General features: G+C 38.8%; 1 protein-coding gene across 3 annotated transcripts; it reads left to right on the forward strand.

The window, feature by feature from the left end:
* The first annotated feature begins 1,590 nt into the window (after positions 1-1,590).
* Positions 1,591-10,595, forward strand: sp3a (sp3a transcription factor). 3 transcript variants are annotated; one of them, XM_074659292.1, is made up of 7 exons: positions 1,591-1,778; positions 2,114-2,214; positions 3,050-3,136; positions 3,890-5,114; positions 7,035-7,221; positions 7,310-7,506; positions 9,537-10,595. In XM_074659292.1, exons 1-7 carry the CDS (start codon positions 1,772-1,774, stop codon positions 9,827-9,829), a joined length of 2,097 nt encoding a protein of 698 aa, XP_074515393.1. In that variant the 5' UTR covers positions 1,591-1,771; the 3' UTR covers positions 9,830-10,595. The 3 variants fall into 3 exon arrangements, with proteins under 3 accessions (XP_074515393.1, XP_074515395.1, XP_074515394.1); XM_074659294.1 differs by having other exon boundaries at positions 1,597-1,778; positions 3,041-3,136; XM_074659293.1 differs by lacking the exon at positions 3,050-3,136 and having other exon boundaries at positions 1,604-1,778.
* The last annotated feature ends 12,952 nt before the right edge of the window (positions 10,596-23,547 follow it).

Consider the following 23,547-nt stretch of genomic DNA (forward strand, 5'->3'; position numbering starts at 1 on the left):
TCATTTTTGATCAGTTTGATTCACTAGTAAACATAATGTAACTTCAAGATTCAAGATTCAAGATTCAAGATTCAAGATGTTTATTGTCAGGCCGGTTATACAGGTACAATGGTGTGAAATGCGTTTTGATAGGAAGCTCCATTAAAATAATAAGTTATATTACAATTATAAAAGGAAATACTTTGTACAAGGGCATATTAAGAACATATACATTAAGAACATATACAGTATACACAGTATAAGATATATTTTTGTGTGAGAAGGTGTCGTATGAATTATTAAAGTCTAATTTATCCCTATCTTTCATATTGTAATATAATTTGGGCGAGTACTTTTTTTACAAACCTTCATGAAATTTTAGTTCTCCAAAAACGTTTTGTGAGGATTGCAACTTGATCAGAGTCACACATTTCCTCTGCTCCTCTATTTAAGAAACTCCAGATTTTTATTATTTGTGATATCAATATTTCTCAAATATGTGTTTTTATTTATAAGATATTTTCTGGTGGGAATATTCCTGAGCAGTTCAAGACCTATTTTAAAACAAATTCTCAGGTCCATTCTTACTCAACCCGTCAATCTCTAGATCTTCATCCTCCTAAACTCCTCACTAGTAGAGGTAAATTTTCAATAAGATTTAGAGGAACCAAATTATGGAGTAGCTTTTCACATCTATCAATAAACTGTTTATCTGTGAAATGTTTCAAAAGTCGCTTAAAGGGTCATTCAATTGCTGTCTTGTATTGCTTTTCCCCATGTTGTCCATGTATCTGTTTTTATGTTTTTTATTTTTTCCCACTCAAAATGTTGTTTGGTTACGATTACCCAGAAGTCTTTATAGATATTTAAATTCAAGATTCAAGATTCAAGATGTTTATTGTCACGCCGGTTGTACAGGTACAAACGTGTGAAATACTTTTCGCTGGGAAGCTCCATTAAATAATAAGTTATATTACATTTACATTACATTTACATTTACATTACAATTATAAAAGGAAATACTTTATACAAGGGCATATTAAGAACATATGTATTAAGAATATATACAGATACAAATCAATATCCTCCTCACAAACACTAACCATACACTTCCACGCAACACACACACACACACACACACACACACACACACACACACACACACACACACACATACACACACTTATCTTTTTTTTATATATCTACTGTATTGTTATTGTTGTTATTATATATATCTTGTCCAAATTGTTTGTTATCACAATTATGTAGTCATATTATTTCTTTATATTAAACTTGTCTCTAGGTGGAGGCTTCAGATAAGCCCAGTGTTTTTTTTTGCCTCTTCCTGCACTGTACATTATCCTTTTATTTTTAACCTGCAGGTGATCAGACTTTTAAATATATTTGTTTATTTGTTTTGCAAAATTTAAGTAAACAAAGTAACATCAACACCACCACTACTGTAAAAACTGAACATGCATAATAAACAGGAAAAGAATCCAACAAAAGGATGATTGACAGGTCGACTGAAAAATAACTACATGGCGTGCAAAACGAGCAACCAATCAGCTTTAAGAAGGAGGGCGGGACTTCCTGTGTGTGACGCAGATGCTCGCAGTCAACAGTGGAGGCCCCACCCTTTGTGTTACCTCCCAACCGTCAATCAAATACTAGACATAAACATCCTCACAGTTATCACCTTATATCTACAGGTAAACAATCGATTTCACCTGCTGAATATGTCCGCTGGCTGCTGACTATCAGGACTCTCCGTTTCACGACGAGTCACGTAATGACTGGTATGTAATATCTGTCTTATTCTCTCACACACACGTAGAGCTAACAAGCTAGCTGGCTACATTAGTTAGCAGGCTAGCATGCTAACATGGATTCTTAATGGTGATAGTGCTAATTATGTTAGCATTAGCTAGCGCTCATTAGCTTAGCTTAGCCAATCACGTTAGCTTGTTTTAGGACACATCACTAGTGAGCTCTCTTTTAAACTATTGTTGTTTTATTCATGGAGTTTGGTGCAGTTGGTTGTGATTTTATTGTCCTCTAGTTATGTGAGCATCAGGCTTGTTTATCTAATGTTAGCTCCACTCTTTAGCTGTGTGCTTTCTGCTCCACACAGCTCCACAACAGCGGATGAAACCAGAGGATATGGCTGCCTTGGACGTGGACAGCAGTCAGAGCGACTTTCTGCAGCAGGAGCAGCAAGCCAGGGGCCATCAGGTAACGTCCAGGTGTCACCTCTCTGGGGATTATGACTCCTCTTTATGCTTAATGAAGTTCACACATTTCAAACTTGGATGCACCCTCATTTGAACCTCTCAGTTTACAAATCCCGCCTCTTTAGCTAGCTGACAGGCTGTAAACTACCAGTCACACCTAAACATCACCTGGGTGCTATCATGGGTTCCTGCCTGGAGGGCAAGAAAGTCCTTCAAACTTTGCTCTCTGGAGTAAAGCAGGGGCTCCCAGGTAACGTTCAGGTGTCCTCTCTGGGGATTATGACTCTCATTATGCTTAATGAAGTTCACACATATCAAACTTGGGGAGGCGGAGGGGTATGTACTCTCATGCAAGCTTACAAATCCCGCCTCTTTAGCTAGCTGACAGGCTGTAAAGTCCAGTCAGACCTAAACATTACCTGTGTGCTATCATGGGTGCTGCCTGGAGGGCAAGAAAGTCCTTCAAACTTCTAACTTTGCTCTCAGGAGCAAGCCGGCGGCCATCAGGTAACGTTCAGGTGTCCCCTCTGGGGATTATGACTCATTATATACGTGTGTTTCCAGAGTGCTTAATGAAGTTCACACATTTCAAACTTGGATGGGGAGTATGTACACTCCTGTAAGCTTACAAATCCCGCCTCTTCAGCTACGATTGACAGGCTGTAAACTCCAGTCCAGTCAGACCTAAACATTACCTGGGTGCTATCATGGGTGCTGCCTGGAGGGCAAGAAAGTCCTTCAAACTTCTAACTTTGCTCTCTGGCAATGAGTCATACTAATGGACACCCACTTTCTTCCTTTTTAAATTTGCCCCCCGTTGTGGGAAGGACACTCAGCCATCATCCCTCGACCTGCTAGCAACCACCTGCACTAAGGTTGGGTCACCGTCGTCAGAGATGGACAGAGGTGCTGCCGCTGATGTGGTAAGTCAGCACCTCTGCTAGATCCGACACAGCTAACTTTACAGCAGAAGTGAAGCCCTCAGTCAAGGCTGAGTAAAATTGGTAGTGGGAGTGTAGTTGAGCTTGCACTTACTTTCATGTTCTTCTGTCCGTCTGTCTCCATCTCCACCGTTTCAGTGCTCGGTACACACCAGCACCTGCACACACAACAAACAGCGATGTCTGTCTGAGAATAACTACTAATAATTAATGGTGAATATTAATAATGTTATGGGATTATTCCTTATTTCATGTGCTATTTTGGGATTTATACATTATTATTACATACTTATATATAAACAAAAACCAAAAAATGAAGCATTTGAATAGTGATACCATGACAACGGTCGAATCTTCGAAGCATTTGGGTCAGCCCTAGTTTACTGGGGCCACTAAACCCAGATAGAACCGCAGCATCAACCACAAGTTCATCATGGAACGAAATGAAGCTCTTTAACGAGTAGTTTGACTGTTTCTGCTTTTAGATTTGGTTTTGCATTTGTGCTTATTGTTTATCAGCAACCACATAGGTATATGTTTCTGTTGCCGATCAAGGGATTGTGTGAACTGATAGCACCATTTTTTCCATCAAAATATTGGGCTGTGTACAAAGTATAGAAAATAATTTTCCTGTAAACCTCTAGACTTCTGAGTAAGGGCTTTGCATTGCTTAAGATAATTAATTAACAACAGGTGCCTAATCAAATTTTAAATTTCAATAATTTCTGTTCTCAGACATCAGATCCATCCACGCAGCTTACTGGGACTGATAAATGGGAGGTGTTAACCCCCACAACAGCAGCAAAGGAGGAGCCTGGAATGATACAAATCCAACATCAAGGAATATTAACATCAAACGGACAGTACGTTCTTCCTCTCCAGAACTTACAGAGTCAGCCAATCTTTGTGACGTCGGGAACGGACGCCTCCTCTGCCAATTCAGTGCCTAACATTCAGTACCAAGTAATTCCTCAGATTCAGACAGCAGATGGACAGCTGAGCTTCTCCACCTGCGGCGTGGAAGGAGCGACTCTGACTCAGGATGCCACGGGGCAGATTCAGATCTTGTCCGACGGTAGCCACAGTCTCAGTGTAACATCAGCTGGAAACATCCTTAATAACAACCAGAACCTCATATCACAGACTGGTAATGTCCAGCACCTCCAGGGGGTTTCTCTTGGCGGCTCCACCTTCAACAACCAGGGTCAGGTTGTTACTAATGTGCCTATGGGTTTGCCTGGGAACATTACTTTTGTTCCTATTAACAGTGTGGACTTGGACTCCCTTGGCCTCTCTGGTGCTCAGACTATAGCAACAGGGATCACCGCTGATGGCCAGCTAATTATGACGAGTCAGCCCATGGATGGCTCGGAGAGTCTGGCGAAGACAGATAATCACCTCTCACAGACACTACCAGTAGATGACTCAAATGCAAATCATCAGATATATGTGCCAACGTCTTCCGCTCAGCTACACATTCCAGCGAACGAATCAGGTCTGCTGACACAAGACACAACTGACTCGAGTTCTGGTCTCCAGGAGGGCTACATCCAACAGAATCAGGAGCAGAGCATCCAGGTGTCCTCGGCTCAGTCCATAATCCAGCTTCAGCAGGTACCCATTCAGACCACCAACGGTCAGATGGTCCAGTCCATGGCGTCAGGCGGGCAGAACCTGCAAAACGTGCAGCTGATCAACCCGGGAACCTTCATCATCCAAGCCCAGACGGTCACGCCGTCGGGTCAGATACAGTGGCAGACCTTTCAGGTGCAGGGAGTGCAGAACTTGCAGAACCTGCAGCTTCCCACAACACCACCCCAGCAGATAACCCTGGCTCCAGTCCAGACCCTGTCACTGGGTTCCAGTCCAGTCAGCATCAACACGGGACAGATCCCCAACCTGCAGACAGTGACAGTCAACACAATGGCCCAACAGGAAGGAGACACAGGACACCCTGCAGGTACAGTAGCTCTTTTTATTAATAATTAGGGATGCACCGATCCGACTTTTTCAGTCCCGATATCGATACCTGGGCTTTGGTACAGGGTTTGATACTGAGTACTGATCTGATACCAGTGTTTAATTAACAAATTGTATGCTTCACTGTGTGGAAGTGACTTGGATCATTATTTTAAGTGTAAGGACTTAAACATTGCTTACCTAACTTTGTCAAACAAAATGTGACAAATAAATACATAGATATATATTTAGTGAATTGTTATTTAATATTAAAATAATAAATTGTACACCAGCAACGTGGCAAACAAATCTTCAAAATGAACAGGAATCACAATTCAAGTGTAAACGTTTTTAATGTAGCAAGATATTGGTCAAAACTTAAACAGGAATTAAAATTCCATCATATAATGTATATAGTATATACACAGAATTGAGTTTAATAGATCGGCCCCATTGGCACGATACCCGTTACAGCTGTTTGAATCAGTATCGGCCTGATGGTGCATCCCTATTAATAATGTACTTCATTTTTATTTTGTTGCATTTATATTAAAAAATCCTACCTCTTTTTACTTTTAAAATGCCATTCTGTACTTAATTACTGCATTTAATGGGGTTTGTAAGAAAATATCGATACATTTGAGTATCGCGATATTATGTTGTGTGATACATTGATTCTCAAAAACACTATCGCTTTTTAATTAATAGTTTACATGCAAAGATTTGTGGCAGACAGTGGCTCATTTTGTGTTGTTTTTAATCCCCCGACTGCTAGATAACTGTATTGTAATCTATCTTCAGCCATTTGACTCTTCCATCCCAACGTAACAACATATACTAAGATAGGAAGTAGCGTAAGAGCGCACCGCTAACGTTTTTTTAAACTTAAAATTTCTGTTTATAGTGGTGTGTTCTCTATATACTCTGACCGTTTTTCTAAAAAAAAAAATTAAAAATCACAATATATTGCTTTGCTCACAGTATTGCAATATATTGAATCGTAACCCCTGTATCATGATACATATCGTATCGCCAGATTATTGCCAATACACAGCCCTAGTATTTATTACACTAATACAATAAAGTTGTATTTTTGTGGTGCTCAAAGCAGACGGACCAAAGTGCTGTCTGTGTAAAATCACCTGTTCTGTTGTAGGGATGTAACGATCATTTTTATTGTTAATTAATTTAACCTTTTTTTTTCACTAAATCAGTCAATAGACGTTTTTCACTTGAAGACATTTTGACGTGTCACAACAGGAAAAGCAAAGGTGTAAATCATGAAATGAATAAAGGCTGAATCCATTTAGCTGCTTCAGTTTTACAGTCCTGGTAAAGTGCATGCCGGTTTGAAATGAACGATAACACAGTGCTTTTCCTACTATGATGTTTCAAAATATCTGCTGTGAAAATGGTCTATATTTTACTCTAAAAATTATACTATTATATTAAATTGAGGAAAATCAACAAAGCCCTCATATTTTAGAAGCTTGGCATTTTTTTTTTTTCGATTTATCTAAGCAATTGCGATTTTCATTATAAACTTAGTTTGTTTACATTCAGCGTCTCAACAAAATACATTGTGTGTATCCTTAAAGCCGCTTTGTGTTAAATTTTTATGTAATTATAGCTATCAAAACATTGTGATGAAGTTTTTGATTGCAGCAAAGTCCTTCCACCATTTTCTGCCACTCATGTGGGCTAAAACGTCCACAGGGTACTTTTAGTTAATTATCAAAATTGTCATTGATACATTTTCTGTCAATCAACTAATTATTTTATCACTGTGCTTAATATGGAGTTTTACTTGTGAAATTTGCTGCCATGCTGTCAGTCACAAGGAATAATAAAGTAGCTCTCACTGTGAAGGCTTTTTGAGAAGTTTACCAGAGCTTGATATTAACATACACGTCAATTCCAGATATTCGGATAAAAGAAGAGCCAGACTCTGGAGAGTGGCAGCTAAGCACCGACTCCACCCTGAACACAAGCGACCTGTCCCACCTTCGCGTCAGGCTGGTGGATGAGGAGGACCAGTTGGGTCAGGAGGGCAAGAGGCTGCGCAGAGTGGCGTGTACTTGCCCCAACTGCAAAGAGTCAGGTGGCAGGTGAGTAAGCCTGACTTCATACTCTGTTAACCTCTGCGTAGGAAACAAACATATCAGGACCCTAACTGCCCATACCTGTGTTTCTCAGAGGATCCAGCACGGGGAAGAAGAAGCAGCACATCTGCCACATTGTCGGCTGTGGGAAAGTATACGGAAAGACATCGCACCTGCGAGCACACCTGCGCTGGCATTCAGGGGAGCGACCTTTTGTTTGCAGCTGGATGTTTTGTGGGAAGAGGTTCACACGCAGCGACGAGCTGCAGAGACACAGGAGAACACACACAGGTGCCCTTTTTTTGCTCCCTCAGTGTTGACACATCAGTAAAAAATCAGTAAAATGCGTTAATTTGTGCCCTGCAAAGTGTGAGTCATGTAAGAAATAACAGCGTTTGTCCCCCTTTGATTCCCATGTCAAATATCAGGTTAGGATTGAAGGCCATTGTGAAAAAAAACATAACCAGATTTCACAGGCTTGGTGGGAATTTTCCACTACAGAAAGGGGTTTAAAGAGTTTGTTCTGCAGTTAACAGCAGATTATATATCAAAAACGTTAAAAGAAATGCTCATAGTGAGCTGTTAAGTTTTTCGTTTTAGTTTTATCCCATGATTCTCCTTTGACTCTGAATACTATTTTATCAGCTCACCTTATCTGTTTTTCATTTTATGGATTATAGTCTTTCGTCATGGGGAGAAATATAGGAAGTACCATAAAACTATAGATTAGAATCCGAGGCCCTTTTACTCGCCGGGTGTGGCTAAATAAACGCTAGGCTCAATAAGACAGCGGGTAACTTTAGTCAATATGGACATGTTACACATTGTTAGATTCTCTGCAATTCAGTCGTTCAGTTCATTTTACTGAAACCTTGAGCACCAAAGTATAATCCATTCAGAGTTACCGGCATGGTAAACAGGGCTGTACCAAATGTAATTTTTTTTACATTCAAAGCTCGAAATTTTCAAATGAACCTTTGAATGTCTGTCGTCATCACCCTAAACAATGGAAAGAAATAGATTTTTTGTTATTGTGGTTATATAAATGTAATTTATGGTGCTGTTAGATTGCTGCTAGATCGCCCCGTTAATACAGGTGCGTGCCTCGCTTTTTGTGCGGCAAGCGGGAGAGCAAACAGTTTTTAACCACAGTGAAAATGTTGTTTTTGAAAGGCTAAACGCCAACAAATATGGATTGAAGCAAAATATTACATCAGATATAAACATGTGGTGAATTTTGTAAATGATTACATCTATCTTTTTTTAATAAATTTTGACTTTTGGACAGAGACAATTACAGAGATGCAATGTTTCTGTAAGTTATTAATAATAATAATAAAAATAAAAATAATTTGAAGGACAGTGTTATGACTGAAACTTCAAACTATTCAGTACAACCCTAATGATAAACGAGATATGCTTGTTTTTGTTACCTTGCTGTCTACAAAACAATAGTGTTCCCACCTTTTTTGTGAAGTTTTCAATACTATTCCATTTCGAATAAAAGGCGAATAGGCTCAGGTTTTAAGAGGATAAAGAGATGTGTTATGTTGGTATGCCAGGCATCGCTAACTGTCTCGGATCAAGTAATTGATATGTTATTCAATAGCCTAATTTTTATACAAATAATATTCATACTGATTTAAATAAACAATTTGATAGTATTTCCTATCTTTGTTTAGCAAGAGTTTTTGTGCCAAAATAATTAAAGGCCTGTCCCAAATAGACACCGGTTGAGTTCAGTGATTGAAGCAAATAAAAGCTTGGTCTATTAATTGCCGTTTTACAGTAGTAGCCTGTAAGAATTCCAGTCAAATATACCAGCACAACATAATAATATACATTATCTGATGACATTTACTGCCAGGATAGACTTCTGAAAGAAATCCATTTGGTTTATAAACTCTGGCGGTATCACTGGCTGACTGAGTTCTCTGACAGTACGGGCTAAAGTAGCATTTCATCACGCTGTCAGCTTCAAGCTCAGATATTAGGAGTAAGTGTTCACAGTTAACTTTGCGAGTGAATATTCAATCATTCTAGGTTTCTAATTGGTGATAATTGTAAAATTAGTTATATAATCAAAATTTTTCGTTTTTGTCAGTGACAGGTTGAATTAATAACTAATAACACAATAAAATCTTTAGTGACCATTCATTATTTTATTCATCAAACAAGCTAATTTAACTTGCGAGCCACTTTCTTAAACTTATCTCGTCACCTATAAAACACATCCTCCTGGTAGATGCCATGTTTGACTCTCTTTTTAAATGTATTCAGCATCAAACTCTATCTCTCAAACTATATTTTCTGTCTGGCAGGAGAGAAGAAGTTTGTCTGCCCAGAATGTTCCAAGCGTTTCATGCGGAGCGACCACCTGGCGAAGCACATTAAAACTCATCAGAACAAAAAAGGCGTGAACTCTGGCAGCGCTGTGGTGGCCTCGATGGAATCCGCGGGGTCCTCAGACAGTATCATCACCACGGCAGGCGGGACCACCCTCATCCTCACCAACATCCAGCAGGGTTCCAGCAACGCCCAGGACATCCTGGCCAACGCAGAGATCCCTCTCCAGCTCGTCACCACGGTAGCGGCCAGCGAAGTCATGGAGTGATTTACACTCCACTTATGAACTTCTACAACCTCTCTCATACTGTATACTCCTACCTGCATTTTTATTCGAGTTTTGAAGAAAAACTAAAATTATAAATATATATACAGTATATATTTTAACACAGAAATAGTCGGTCCATGTCCATACTCGGTTTTACTGCGAGAAAACTAGTAGTGGAGACTAAAAGATGGAAAAAGACATTGCAGTAAACACACAAGGAAATGCCTTATTTTGTACAATATTGTGTCATAGGAAATGTAGGATGCCATTTCGTTTTCAATCTACTTATTTTTTGTTAATGTGTTTTTCACAAAGAAGCAATTTTTTCCTCGCAGTTTTTTTTTTTGATGGTATATTCTTATGACGTCCTTGGTAAAAAAAGGTTTGTTCCATCCTTTGAGCGAAGACTAAATCTCACAACAGAGCTAATTTTAAGTAATGTTATTGCTTACGTCCATGCAAATCTATTCATGTTATGTTTTTTTTAATATATATATATATTATGCATTATTTTTTCAGTGTCCTCCTTACAGTCGGTCTTCTTGCTAATTAGCGAGCCCTCCTTCCTCCAGTTTTTTAAAAAACTTTGCTCCCACCTGCTACATTTTGCAGGCAAAACAATCAAAATTTTCTATTGTAATTCCTTTTGAACATATACTGTTGATATAATACACATTATTTGCTTATTAAATATTTTGACTGAACAGCTATTTATATTTGGGCTATACATAGACAATGCATTTGTGATATTAAAAGTCCAAAAATATGTCAAATGGCTCTATTATATGTAATTTAAATGTGTTTTTGTAAAACCTTTTTTTGGAGGACTTAAAAAAAAACATGCATTGTAATATGAAGAAGAAAAAGCCATTTATTTTGGAGGTAATTGCCAAATTTGACTACAAACTCAGGGTGACTTGTAACTGTGTGAAATAGAGTAAATCACCCCTGTAGCTTCTCGGGCCGTGGTGGGGGATGTTGTGAAGAAATGTTGTTAGATGATGGACCAAAAGCTGAGGTGAATTAAGCTGTCGCCATGTTACCAGTGCTCGTTGAATTCTACCACGTCCGTTTTTACGATGAGGTCGACCCCCGTTCATGTTATAGAAACAGCTTTGCAGAATTCTCGCCAGTATCTTGCTCCATCATGCAAAATTTATTGAAAGCGGTACTCTTTTTTTAACAGCACTATTCTCAACACTTTCATCTTGTTGTTAATCCTTTTGTATAAAAAAATGTTTTGTATACTTCCCAAGAAACTGTCCTTTATATTCATTGTCAGTAAATGTACAATGTTTCTGTCTTTGTGTTGATATCCTTTTCTTTAACTGTATGTTGCATTTCCACATTATTATGTTTTTTATTTTATCTCTGAACCCCCTCCACCCCAGCTGTTGAATTGTTAAATTGAATGCACACTGAACAGTGAATTGTGGTGGCATATTTGATTTTCTTTTTGTGACACATAATGAAAATTATGTGATTTTTTTTTTTTTTTTTGCTCACACGGACACGTTGTCCTCTTCAGGAGATTATACTTTACCCCCTTTAGAACAGCATATTATGTACTAAACACTGAAGGTTTGTTCTCACTCAAAAATCTTCTGTATAAATATGTCAATATAACATCAATATAAACCTTTCTGTTACACTTGAATTTCCTTTCATTTTATTTTATTTATTTTCTGTTTTAATGTCTGGAGGTTGCACAACGTTCTGAGGGCAGCCTGATATTTCATACTACAACGTTTGAATTTTTCCTTGTACTTGAAACCTTTTGTTTTGTGTCTTTTCGAGGACTTGTCATCCAGCCAGGAGGTTCATCCTCCCCCCGCGGCTTACACTCTGGGTGAGTAGTCCAGTAGATGTCACTACAGCCAAGGGAGCAGGACGAGAGGTATGTTTGACCCCTTGACCTTCCCCATGTGGCACTGCTAAGATAAAGACAGAAGTCACTGAGGCCAACAGGAGGTGTGGACCCTCAATTAACCACAAGTTAATGTCACACAGAAATGTCAGGAACATATTCTGCTGCTGGAGAACAAAGTAGTGTCTCATGACTTTGAACAAACCCTACAGACACATGAGAGGTAACGGCTTCTGCTTTTATGACCTACTGTCATGTATATTTGAGTGAATTAACAGGAAAGTGATTTAAATAACCTGCTCTGTTTTGTTTCTGACTTTTAAAGTGTGCGCACCGTCACTGTCATTTGCCAGAAGATAGCTTCTTAATATTTGAATATATTAACCTGATATTAGGTTCCCACAGCAGCACACATGCTGCATCACTATCTGTGCCTCTTACACTAAATGGGACATTTTACTAATTAGGTACTGTTGCTATTTTTTCTTTAAAATTAGGCTCAAGACTGCGGAATAAGGGAGTTAAAAATGTATTATAGCCTACCTGGTTTTAGTGCCTGTGAACATAATTAAAATGGTAGTCTATGAAAAGCTTTATCTGGTAAATCAGAGTGAAAAGCACATGCTTTTTGAGTCTTAGTCAATTTGCTGAAAACGAGTCAGAAAATGTGCTCTATAACGTTAAAAAGGACTCATCCGTTTTGTCGTTCCATTCATTTGCATAATTTAATGAATCCAATTCATTGTAATGCAATACCAAGTGCACCAGGAACATAGAATGACAGTTTGAGTTAATGAAATGTGTTAACGGTATCATCATTTACTTGTATGTTAATTAGTCCAATTAATTTCCCCTGCTCGGTAATCTGAATATTGTAATAATCTTTGCTCCCCTGCAGGAATGAATCTATGATACACAGACCTCTGGGACAATCTGCGTGGAGAATCGAGGTTTTTCCAGTTGAAACGTGGGGCAGATATGAAAAAAAAAACGTGAGTGATTTGAAATATTTCTTAGGTCCGAGTTTCAGGAATATTTCTGCCATTTTTTTGGGGGGGGGATTTATACCCTGTTTACCAAAGGTTGTGTATAGTCTGCCTTCAGCTTTTATGATGCAAATCACACACGCAGTTGGAAATGTGTTGAGAAACGGAGGGTGATTGTCCGGTGCCAGAGCCAGGATAACTTTGTCTTGCTTGACAAAGTGCCATTGCATTGTAACAGGAAGAGGAATTGTTGTTCTGGCCGTTGCAGATAAAAGCTGCCATCAGTGGGCGATGCTCCTCGGCAGGTTAAAAGAAGGAAGAGAGGCTGCTGAGCGTGACACTGTCCACACTGTCATTTCAACTGACCACCTAGATTGGAGGCCAACTTTGTCAACAAACTGTTGAACTGTTGTTCTACTAGCGTACTTCCATGGCCTGTAACAAAATGAGCAGAGAACAGTTTTTAGCTCAAATGAATCCAGAGAGTTTTAGTTTAAAAAACACAAATCATAGACAAGTAAAGCTTCTTGTGGCTTTGATTTGCGGAGGCAAACGTGTGTTTACTGCACACACTTAGCTCCTCGTTGTTACTGGTGTAGTTTGAACATTATGTGGAGTGAATTTTGCAAAAAAAGGAGTGAAACACTATTCAACTTGAGTCTTATTTTGGAGAGCAAAAAGGAAAGCTTTTTCAATAATGCAGCCTCAGTATTGTGTTTTTGTGATAGAAAAACAGTGTTTACACTACGAGTTGTTTGTTGTATTGCAGCAAATAGCTTTGGTTCTTCTGGCTCAGGTTGAATAGCGGCGCAATTGTACACGGTGCTCAACTTCTCTTCCAATTCATGTGCAAAATGCATAAACACAATAAACACTGTAATCATGCAATAACATTTCCAACTGTATGTGTGATAGAATTCAAAATGCTATTGGGATTATGGTTCTTAACCATCGGGAGGTAATGTGAACTGTTGGCAGAAATGACTTCTTTCATTATACTGTCCCAAATATACAAAATACTTCAGCGAGAGGGCTGCTTCTTCCCTATCCCTGCCCAATTTTAACTGTTTTTTTCCCCAGTTGTTGAAGGATAGGCCTGCAATTTTTGCAAAGTGACTATTATTTGCCTTTCTCAAGGAATTAACAACTTGAAAGTACAGTGCAATGAATTGTTAGGGATCTGCAGCTGCATTTATTTACAATATGTCTCTTGTGTGAAACACAGAATTTAGAGCATAAAGCCTTTATTTAATTTCCTCTTGGATATGAACTGAAAGTCTCTTCATGAGTGAAAAGCACTTACCATGCTGCTTTAATATTTTGTTTACAGTAGGGTACTAATGGTGTTTTTCTCTTAAACCATTAGGACATTTGAAACGACATAAAAAAGTATTTCTACATTCCCGACACATTCTTGCCCTTGATCAACTGTAGAAGGCAGACAATAGCTGCAGATCATTTTCCCCAGGCAGGGAAACACAGCATGGATCAACTCAATAACCTGATATTCCCTGTCTACTGAGTGTGGCCAATTTAGCAGAAGGTCAGCGCCTTTTTTTTTTTTATTCCAGAGACAATTTGGTGACCTCCCTCTGGAGCCCCAGCAGGACAAACAGAATCGTCGAGCTAGAAAGTGCTCGTGTTGACATTGCGTTGAGGTGTGGACTTCTCAAGGTGAACGGATACCTGGTGAGGGACAGGGAGGCTATTATGCAAACCTGAACCGCGGCCTGAAGTCGTAGGCTTGTGGATTTCATGTATTTTTGGCAATTATTGATGGTGTCAAGGTGGATGTTTAAATTTAAACATGTCCACTGGGTGTAAAAGTACGGTGTATGTGTGTATCAGTGTGGCTGCAAATCATCTTCCCTCATCTTTTCTAAGCAGAGCTCAAATTAAACAGTGAAATTATGTTCTATTTCAGGAGGGTGGAATTCAGATTTGATCAATCTATGCAGTCTTTATTGCAAAATTTCTCTCTCCTGCTGCTTTGCATTTACTGTCTGTATGTTTTTTTTTCCCAGATCCAACTGTGAAAATTGAATCGACAACAATGAGACACCTCCGTCAAATTTTCCACATTATGTTCTTTGTATTCACACGCAGCGTGTGTCTGTTTTTAGCGAGGAGACAATTGCATAAGATGATGTTGAGATCTATGAGAAGATTAGGAGGGATCATTTTTAGCCATTCCTCACAGCAGTCATATAGTTTTTTTTGTATGAAATAACTCTTCGTCTTTACTGCGCACCTCAAGGTCAAATGTCTGTTCAACTTCCTCGGACTCGAGTTGAGGATAAACTGCGAGCTCAATATTCTCTTTTGGTGACAAGAGCTGGCCTCCAGTGTTATTCAGCCCATTGAAAACGATTTCAGATATGAAAGGAGACGTTTTGTATCTGAAAATGTACATTAAATGGTGTCAACAACATCCTGGAGGTCAGAGTAGAGTCCCCATGGAGACTGAATCTGGCCGCCGCGCTCGAAGACTCGACACCCCCCTGAGTGGCGGCTCCGTGATGGCTCTCAGTTTCTCTCGTCATGTCCCTGGCAGCTTTGACACAGGTAATATGCATGCAGGCTGACAGTGCCTGGGATGTGCGGCAGAGACAATGATGTACATATCATTTTCTTCCCTGACTGATTGAAGACTGTAATCTGTGCTGGACTTTCTCTCTGATTACACACGTCTCAGGGAGCAAAACAAGGACTCTGAGCTGCCACTGGGCACTGGACTCATCCAGGGCTTTCAGCCTTCAAGAGGACTGAAGTCCGCCTTTAAGGTGAGCTCAATTTTCGTCCCATTTACACTATTGTTACAAGTGTCGGATGGAATGCATCTGGTAGATAGTGGTCAAACTGTGGCTGTCTGAAGATGACACAGAAACAGAGATGTATCTGGCACCCAAGGTCATCCCATTCCCATCTTCAGCACTGTCGCACATGTTTAGAGCTCCCGTGAAGGCACAAAGAGAGAAACAATATCATGAATTTTACATTGTGCTCTGTGCTTACAAAATGCAAATTGTCTCCCACCGCTCAACAGGCCAAACCTGTCAAACAAGACCAACCATGAAATGCACAGGGACACATCCACACATCCACATACACAGAGCATATGTTGCCATATTACTCTAGTATAGATCTCTGTACAAAGAAAGTGTTTAAAGGTAGGGTCGGTAAACTAGCAAGAGGACACTAGATTAAAAAAATAATCCAAGTGAAAAACAGAGCCCAGCGTTGCCAACTCTTTCCAATGAAAGTAGCCAACAGCATTAGCTACAAAAGTCACTAAATCTAACGAGAAAATCGCCAAGTCCGTCCCTTCAGGCCTCCCTCCAAAGCCACTCTCCCCAAATTATCATAACGAACGTAAACAACGAACATGGCTATTGTTAGTACTCACAGCTGTCAATCTAGCAGCTTGTGGAAGACTCCGGTCTTCAGGCCGAATGAAATGATTGAACGGATTTATTACAATCCTGCAACAACTAGAGATACCGCATTTTTTCCTCACAGTATTTGATTTATTGATTGCTGTCGGGATGTAAAGAGAATTTCAACAAATAGAACAAAAAATGTATTTGAACACTACCAGTCCTACGTTTAATGATAAAGCAAACCTAAAGGTTTTTAATTTAAAGCTTTTTTCTTGCATAATATATCAGGTTTGCAAACAGCGCACTCAGATACCCAACACGCTCTTAACCCGCCTGCGTAACCTTGTGAGGTACACTTGTGTCTTTATGTAGAAAGAGATTTCTCTGTTGACAGTAGGTCAATCCTTTACAGAAGTTACCTAGCACATTACAAGGTTGGTCTCGGGGGAGAAGTAATGGGTTCTGGGCAATTGACCAACCTGCCATGCTTTACTGCACCTGCACTGAGTTAGAGCTGTCATCATTACCACTTCCTCTAACGTTCCCCCACAGCAACCCAGACACTCCCACTTACAGCGATATTTCACTTTGGTGGAACATTTTCACTTTTTATCATGCATCCCCTCCGTACGCGAGCAGCGGAGGCAGTCTAGCTGTGAGATTTGAAGCAGTAAGGTAACCTCTAACAGGCCTTTGGGGTCCGCACTAAAACATAACGTTTTCCAAAATAGCTCCCAGTCACCGGCTATGATTCTGACTTAAACTTTTCAGACTGAGAGCCATGCCCGTCAAAAAGAGAATAATCTTGAAGATGAAAGGTTGTAAAAGGTGTCTACCCAAATTTCCTCCCATGTCAAAATATGAAGAACATGGGGTCAGTCATTTGAATGGCATTTATCCTCTATTTTAGTCGAGTTATTCAAAATGATTGCAAGATTGTACAGTCTAAGAATAATCATTAGGCAGTTCTGTTGAAAAAGAAAAGCTGTTTGAATGGTTCATTAGAATGAATCAAAAGCTTCTTCATGATTTAGTTAATCAAGACTTGCTGTTAGGAAGCACCTTCAACTTAATTTGTATTTTTTTTTTTTTATCTTTCCTTTTCATTAGTACAAAAATCGTCATACATTTAAATGAGTGCAGTTACACTACTTAGAGGTCAGGGGTCAAAACTGTGGAGACGTCACACACACACACACACACACACACACACAGCTTCCTGATTACAAAGCCGTCTGAAATCTGGTCTGATTAACGTTTTCAACAGTCCTTTTGTGCTTTTGTTACAATATTAACAACTTCAGTAGCATCATCGTGATCGTTTGTTGACAAGTAATCTCACCACAAGGTCCATTTAGTAGCTGCTCAGGAGCTTTCCATCATATCACATGATTTTCATCAGCAGATGGAGTTGTGAAAGTAACTAATTACATAATTAATTCACTCATGTACAGTATTTAAGTACAATTTTGACATACTTTTGTCCATTTTCTGCTACTTAATACTTCTACTCCACTACATCTCAGCGGTAAATATTGTGCTTTTTACTCCACTACATTTATTTGATAGCTTTAGTTACTTTGCAGTTTAATAATACAAAATATAGTCAACTAATAAATAATGTTGTAATATTATATTAAGATAAAGCTTTATTGATCCCTGGTGTAAATTACCCAGCAGTATATTAAGTATTTAAAATGAGCTCCATCTTTACGAGCTGCAACATTAAAGTGATGAACACATTAATGCATCAATAATTATAACACATAATATAATATATATTATTCTGCATAATGAGTACTTTTACTTTTGGTACTTTAAGTATATTTTGATGCTCATACTTTTGTACTTAAGAGTTTAAATGCTTTTTTAAAGACTTTTAAAGAGGGTATTTTTACTCTGGTATTAGCACTTTTACTGAAGTAAAAGATCTGAGTGCTTCTTCCACCTCTGATTGTAGATTTTCAAATATTAAAAAAAATGTATGAGCACTTGATACATTTTGACATCAGCTGTTGCGAATTAAACTCCCATAGTAATCCTCACACATACTTTTTCTGAAATGGAAACATTATTGTCTTAAAAATGTTTAGCATTCAGGCTTTTTAAAACAACGAATATCAGAAATGATCGAGGCCTCAGCAGAGCAGCAAGCCTGCAGCAACTTCGCTCTGACTTGCAGATGTTTTTCCCTCCGTTTTCACTTCCTCCTCCCACACATGTCTTATATCAGTATTTGCCGGATCCAAAACGACCAGCTTTGAAAATGAAGGAGAGGAACTTTACATTGTGCCAGAAAAAGGAATGGAAATTACGGGCAGTGTCAGATAATTGAGCTTGTCGTAAGAGACATGTTAATAACAGACGGAGATGCAGAAGACTTGTCACTCCGTACCCGGGGTGACAGACTCTCTCTGCTGTTGATGAGCTGTTTTAGAGAGGAAATTGTTCCACGCAAACACCATCGTTATTACAAGCTGGCAAGCTGCTCGCTTGTGTACCCAATTCTGCTTGAACTGACAGAATCCAATTGACCGGCACATATTCATGCACTTTATTTTCTTTATTCTCACCAACAATGCAGATAATTACTGCACCAAGTAAAACTGAAAATAGAATTTCACTGTGTCCCAGAAAACAATGCCGGAGCTGTCTCAGCAACATGTCTGCTGAAATTGCTGTGACTGGGAGACCTACTGTAAGACGAGCAGCAATCCAATATTACTTGTCAACTTAAAACCTACTGAAACCATATTGGCATTCTCTTCTTTTATAAAATAAAGTGAAATAACTTCATGTTGTCATTGTCCTCTCTGCAGAAAAACAGGGCCATGTGCAAACCTTTATTCAGCAAGCTAATATCAGCTTTATCTGCACAGTTTCTGCTGTGTTATGATCTACCAGTACTGGGTAAACTATAGGGCTGTAAATCAATTCAAATATTTAATCGCATTATTGTCCATAGTTAATCGCAAATTAATTGCACATTTTATCTGTTCAAAATGTGCCTTAAAGGGAAATTTGTCAAGTATTTAATACTCTTATCAACATGGGAGTGGGCAAATATGCAGCTTTATGCAATTGTATGTATATATTTAATATTGGGAAATCAATTGCCAACACACACAATGACAAATATTGTCCAGAAACCCTCACAGGTACTGCATTTAGCATAAATAAAAAATGTGCTCAAATCATAACATGGCAAACTGCAGCCCAACAGGCAACAACAGCTGTCAGTGTGTCAGTGTGCTGACTTGACTATGACTTGCCCCAAACTGCATGTGATTATCATAAAGTGGGCATGTCTGTAAAGGGGAGACTCGTTGGTACCCATAGAACCCATTTACATTCACATATCTTGAGGTCAGAGGTCAAGGGACCTCTTTGAAAATGGCCATGCCAGTTTGTCCTCACCAACATTTAACGTAAGTTTGAGCTTTATTAAGCCTTCTTCGCTTCGCTTTAAAACGGACCCCGCTATAACCTAAAAATCGCAAGTTGCATTAATGCGTTAAGGAAATTATTTGTGTTAAAACAAATTTGCGTTGACACGTTATTATCGCATTAACTTTGACAGCCCTTGTCTTTATGCTAAGCTAATAGGCTGCTGCGAATTAGCATATTTCCCAAAATTTTGAACTGCTGCTTTAAGGATATTTTGTCTTTGATGCTGATTTACATTTCGTAAAATAATTGCTAATACACTGTTTGGCTTGATACCGGAGCGCATATAATTTGCTTTAATTTTACAACAATGCATATTTCCCTCGACAGATTTTGGACAATCCTAAGCATCGATTCAACACAAGTTCAATCTACAAGAATGTGACTCTGGTGGCCTGGGATCCTGCACCTTACACTGTCAAGGCTCGTGGGTACCCATAGAACCTATTTTCATTCACCTATCTTGAGGTCAGAGGTCAGGGGGACCCCTTTGAAAATGGCCATGCCAGTTTTTCCTCGCCAAAATTTAGCGCAAGTTTGGAGTGTTATTGAACCTCCTTCGCAACAAGCTAGTATGACATGGTTGGTACCAATGGATTCCTTCTAGTTTCATATGATGCCAGTATCTTCACTAGAGCTTTAAAACTGAGCCCATCAACATTTGAACTCGGGGTGTCATCAGTGAGTATACCTTTAGGTTACTTATCAGACAATCAATGCTCAAGTAATTCACTATCTTCACATCTGTTAATTTGCCATAGATAGACTGATTGACTTTATTATCCACCTCATTAGAACATTTTCTTTGGTTTCTCCAAATACAGCAAAGTTACATACGATACACATAACACACCATTAAAACATACAAATATACAGTATATACAATAGTGCAATGGGCAGGTAGCAGGAGGTTATATAGATAAAAGAGAGCACATTTTATAAAATAACAAGTGTTCCTTGGCGCAGTATTGCGTTTCTATGCACTAATAATGTACACAATGCTCAGAGGAAAAATACAGGCATATTTTAATAAAAACAAGCTGTGTTTAGGTATTTAAATCACATTATAATCCCAGCATTAGTTGTTTTTTTTCCTGTAAAATCATCTCTTGATTAAGTTCACAAGTCTGTTTTACTTTAGATTGCTTCAATTTGCATCACTAAAATCAGGCTACATGGCGTCTTTACCGCTGATGAAATGAAACTGTAATTTACTACTTTATGTTTTAATCCAAAATCAGAGTTGTTTGTTGATTAATTTACCGTTTGTAACTGGCCTTTTTCTAAAAGCAGTGTCTCAACTGCTAAAAGGGTCGTCCGAGAAAATAATGAACCTTGTTTTTGTCGTTTGTTTCGGTAAAATTCACATTTAACGGATATTTATGTGTGGTTTTCATAGTGCAGCTGAACAAAGAGCAGGTTTCAGAGGGCTGGAAAATGTATATGGACATTACCCTGATAGGTTTAACTACTAAATGGGCTCATTCGTCTACAAATGGCCGAACATACATTTTGGTGTGGTTAAAAGGCACATTTACCCTAAATTTCATGTCTGTGTTCCTATCATTAATCCCCTTGGGAGTTTAACGCGATCAGCCGAGTAGCAAATGGGACGTCGTCTCTGATGCCTGTGCCCTCAGAGAATAGCGCCCATGGCGGGACGGTAAAGTGTCTCCCTTAGGGACCAGACAGACATCTGCTGAGTTCACGTCCCCTCCGCCACCTCTAACGCAGCTCATTAATAAGGATCTTCCACTGAAGCCATGTCAGTGTGTCATGTATTTTTTTGAACTTTAACTTTGTTGTGAGTCCCACGGTGTGGAGGATGTGTGGCTGTCATACTAATGTATAGGGACACTGTAGTGCCGCTGTCCAACAAGTCGTCCGTTATCTGAGGGAAATGTATCCGTCCAGAGGTGAGGGCGGCTTTGTGCTCTCAACCAGGCCACCTCTCAGCCTTTGTGCCAGTAACAAGCTCAGCTCAGGCTCCAACGAAGCGAGAAATTGTAAACTCTCCGGAGAGGCCCAGTGGAGAGATAAGGGCTTAGTGTTTGCTGGCAATGTGCATGGGGATGAATCTGATACGGCCGAGTCCCACGCCAGAATGGGAGTGATGATACCTCCCCTTCTATGGAGAGTTATGTTTAATCCCCTTTGCCAGCGTATTCACTTGCAAATATTCCAGTCACCATTAATATGTATTAACATCCTTCACACACTGTTCAATACAGATTTATCAGACTCTATTTTTCCTCTTGTCCTCACCATCATCTCTCTGCTGCTCTTGAACCGCAGCTTTTTTATGAGGAGAATAAACCTGAATGTGCTGCTGGTGTTCAAGCTGCACACCTTTGCCTCCAGATACTGCAGGGTTCAATATAGAGTCCACTGATGGTTTGCGACCACATGGACGACACAAAATCCACCATATAGTTTATTTTGGTCTACTTCATTTTGTAAATATTTTCCCAGCAACTTCCATATTGAAACAATTCATGGTGTGACCACAAGTTGTTTGAGTTGTGTGACATGGTGTTAGCATTAACAAAAAAAATTAGGAAATGTAGTGTGTAATTAGAGTTTAATTGAATAATACTGCAAGTTCCTAAAAAGTTTCAAAATGTACTAAATTCACAATTATAAATAGCAGACATTAAATATCATAAAATTGTCCTATATTTGAACCCAAATCTTAATTCCAACACAAACATTTTAGCTGCTTTTATGTATTCTAATTGTAAAAATTACATTTTCACATTAAAATAATTTGTATAGCTTGTAAAGCCCATAAATCTAATATTTACCTTTACATGGATCCTTACCTGCAATGCAATTCTTTTTCTGTTTTAGATAAACTCGTCTTTAGGGCTATAGCTAACGATTATTTTCAATGTCAATTAATCTGTTGATTATTTTCTCGATTAATTAAGTAGTTGTTTGGTCTATAAAATGGTGAATTATGATGATCAGCGTTTCCCAAAGCCCAAGAAGACGTCCTCAAATGTCTTGTTTTGTCCACAACTCAAAGACATTCAGTTTACTGTCATAGAGGAGTAAAGAAACCAGAAAATATTCACATTTAAGAAGCTGGAATCAGATTTTTTTTACTCAAACCGACTAATCGATTATCAAAATGGTTGCAGATTAATTTAATAGTTGACGACTAATCGATTAATTATTGCAGCTCTACTCGTCATATCGTTGCTGCTGAGAAAAATCAGATGAAACATTCAGAATCAGGTTTATTTTGCCAAATGTATACATACATGAATGAATGAATGACAGTTTTATGCAGTTCTCTCAATGTACTTACACAAAATAGAAATAACAGCTAGGAACAACAATAAAATAAGAATGCAAATAATACAAAGACATTTTCAATATACAAGTGTTCTGTAAGTTGTAAACATACAAATAGTGCAAAGGAATAGATACTGGATGGATATACGTGGATTGGATGATTATATACATGTGAAGATGTCTATATACTATATGTACAGTGAGTAGGATTTATATTGGCAGTGACAGATGATATGTGCATATTACAAAAAATGTACATTAAAGACTGTAAATTATAAACCATAACGGCAGCAGCGAATTCCTGCATGATTTACCAGAATATAAGTATTGAATTTCCCTATATTTAGTCTTAAAAAGGTTTTTAAAGTATCTTGCTCACTGATATCTGCAGGCATCTCGTGTAAGGCTTGACTCCTGTTATCACGGTTAATTTAGATTTAAATGTAATGTTTTAATGTGACTGTAATTCTGAATCACAGTACATAGTGTAATCTAACAAGATAAAGAATGTTGAATTGGATTTGCGTGAGATTTTTCTCTGTGTTCGGTGGTCTAATCCAGACAAAGCCCTGAGAAGCTCATTACAGCCTGGTGAGGCCTTAAGCCTGTGCTGCCTGCATTAAAGCAGCCAAGGACTGTCTGTCAGCTCCCTGGCAGAGCCCAAATCAAGCTGTCAATTACTGGACGTGTTTATGGAAATTACATGTTTGTTAACATGCTGGAAAAATGTGCTCTCGG

This window comes from Sebastes fasciatus, chromosome 14 (genome assembly GCF_043250625.1).
Source record: "Sebastes fasciatus isolate fSebFas1 chromosome 14, fSebFas1.pri, whole genome shotgun sequence".
NCBI classification, from domain to species: Eukaryota; Metazoa; Chordata; class Actinopteri; order Perciformes; family Sebastidae; genus Sebastes; species Sebastes fasciatus.

What these genes read in the sequence shown, in the direction of transcription:
- sp3a (XM_074659294.1), top strand. An exon ending in AGCAAGCCAGGGGCCATCAG is followed by an intron (nt 2,215 to 3,040) that starts GTAACGTCCAGG and finishes CGTTGTGGGAAG; the next exon opens with GACACTCAGCCATCATCCCT. An exon ending in GAGGTGCTGCCGCTGATGTG is followed by an intron (nt 3,137 to 3,889) that starts GTAAGTCAGCAC and finishes TTCTGTTCTCAG; the next exon opens with ACATCAGATCCATCCACGCA.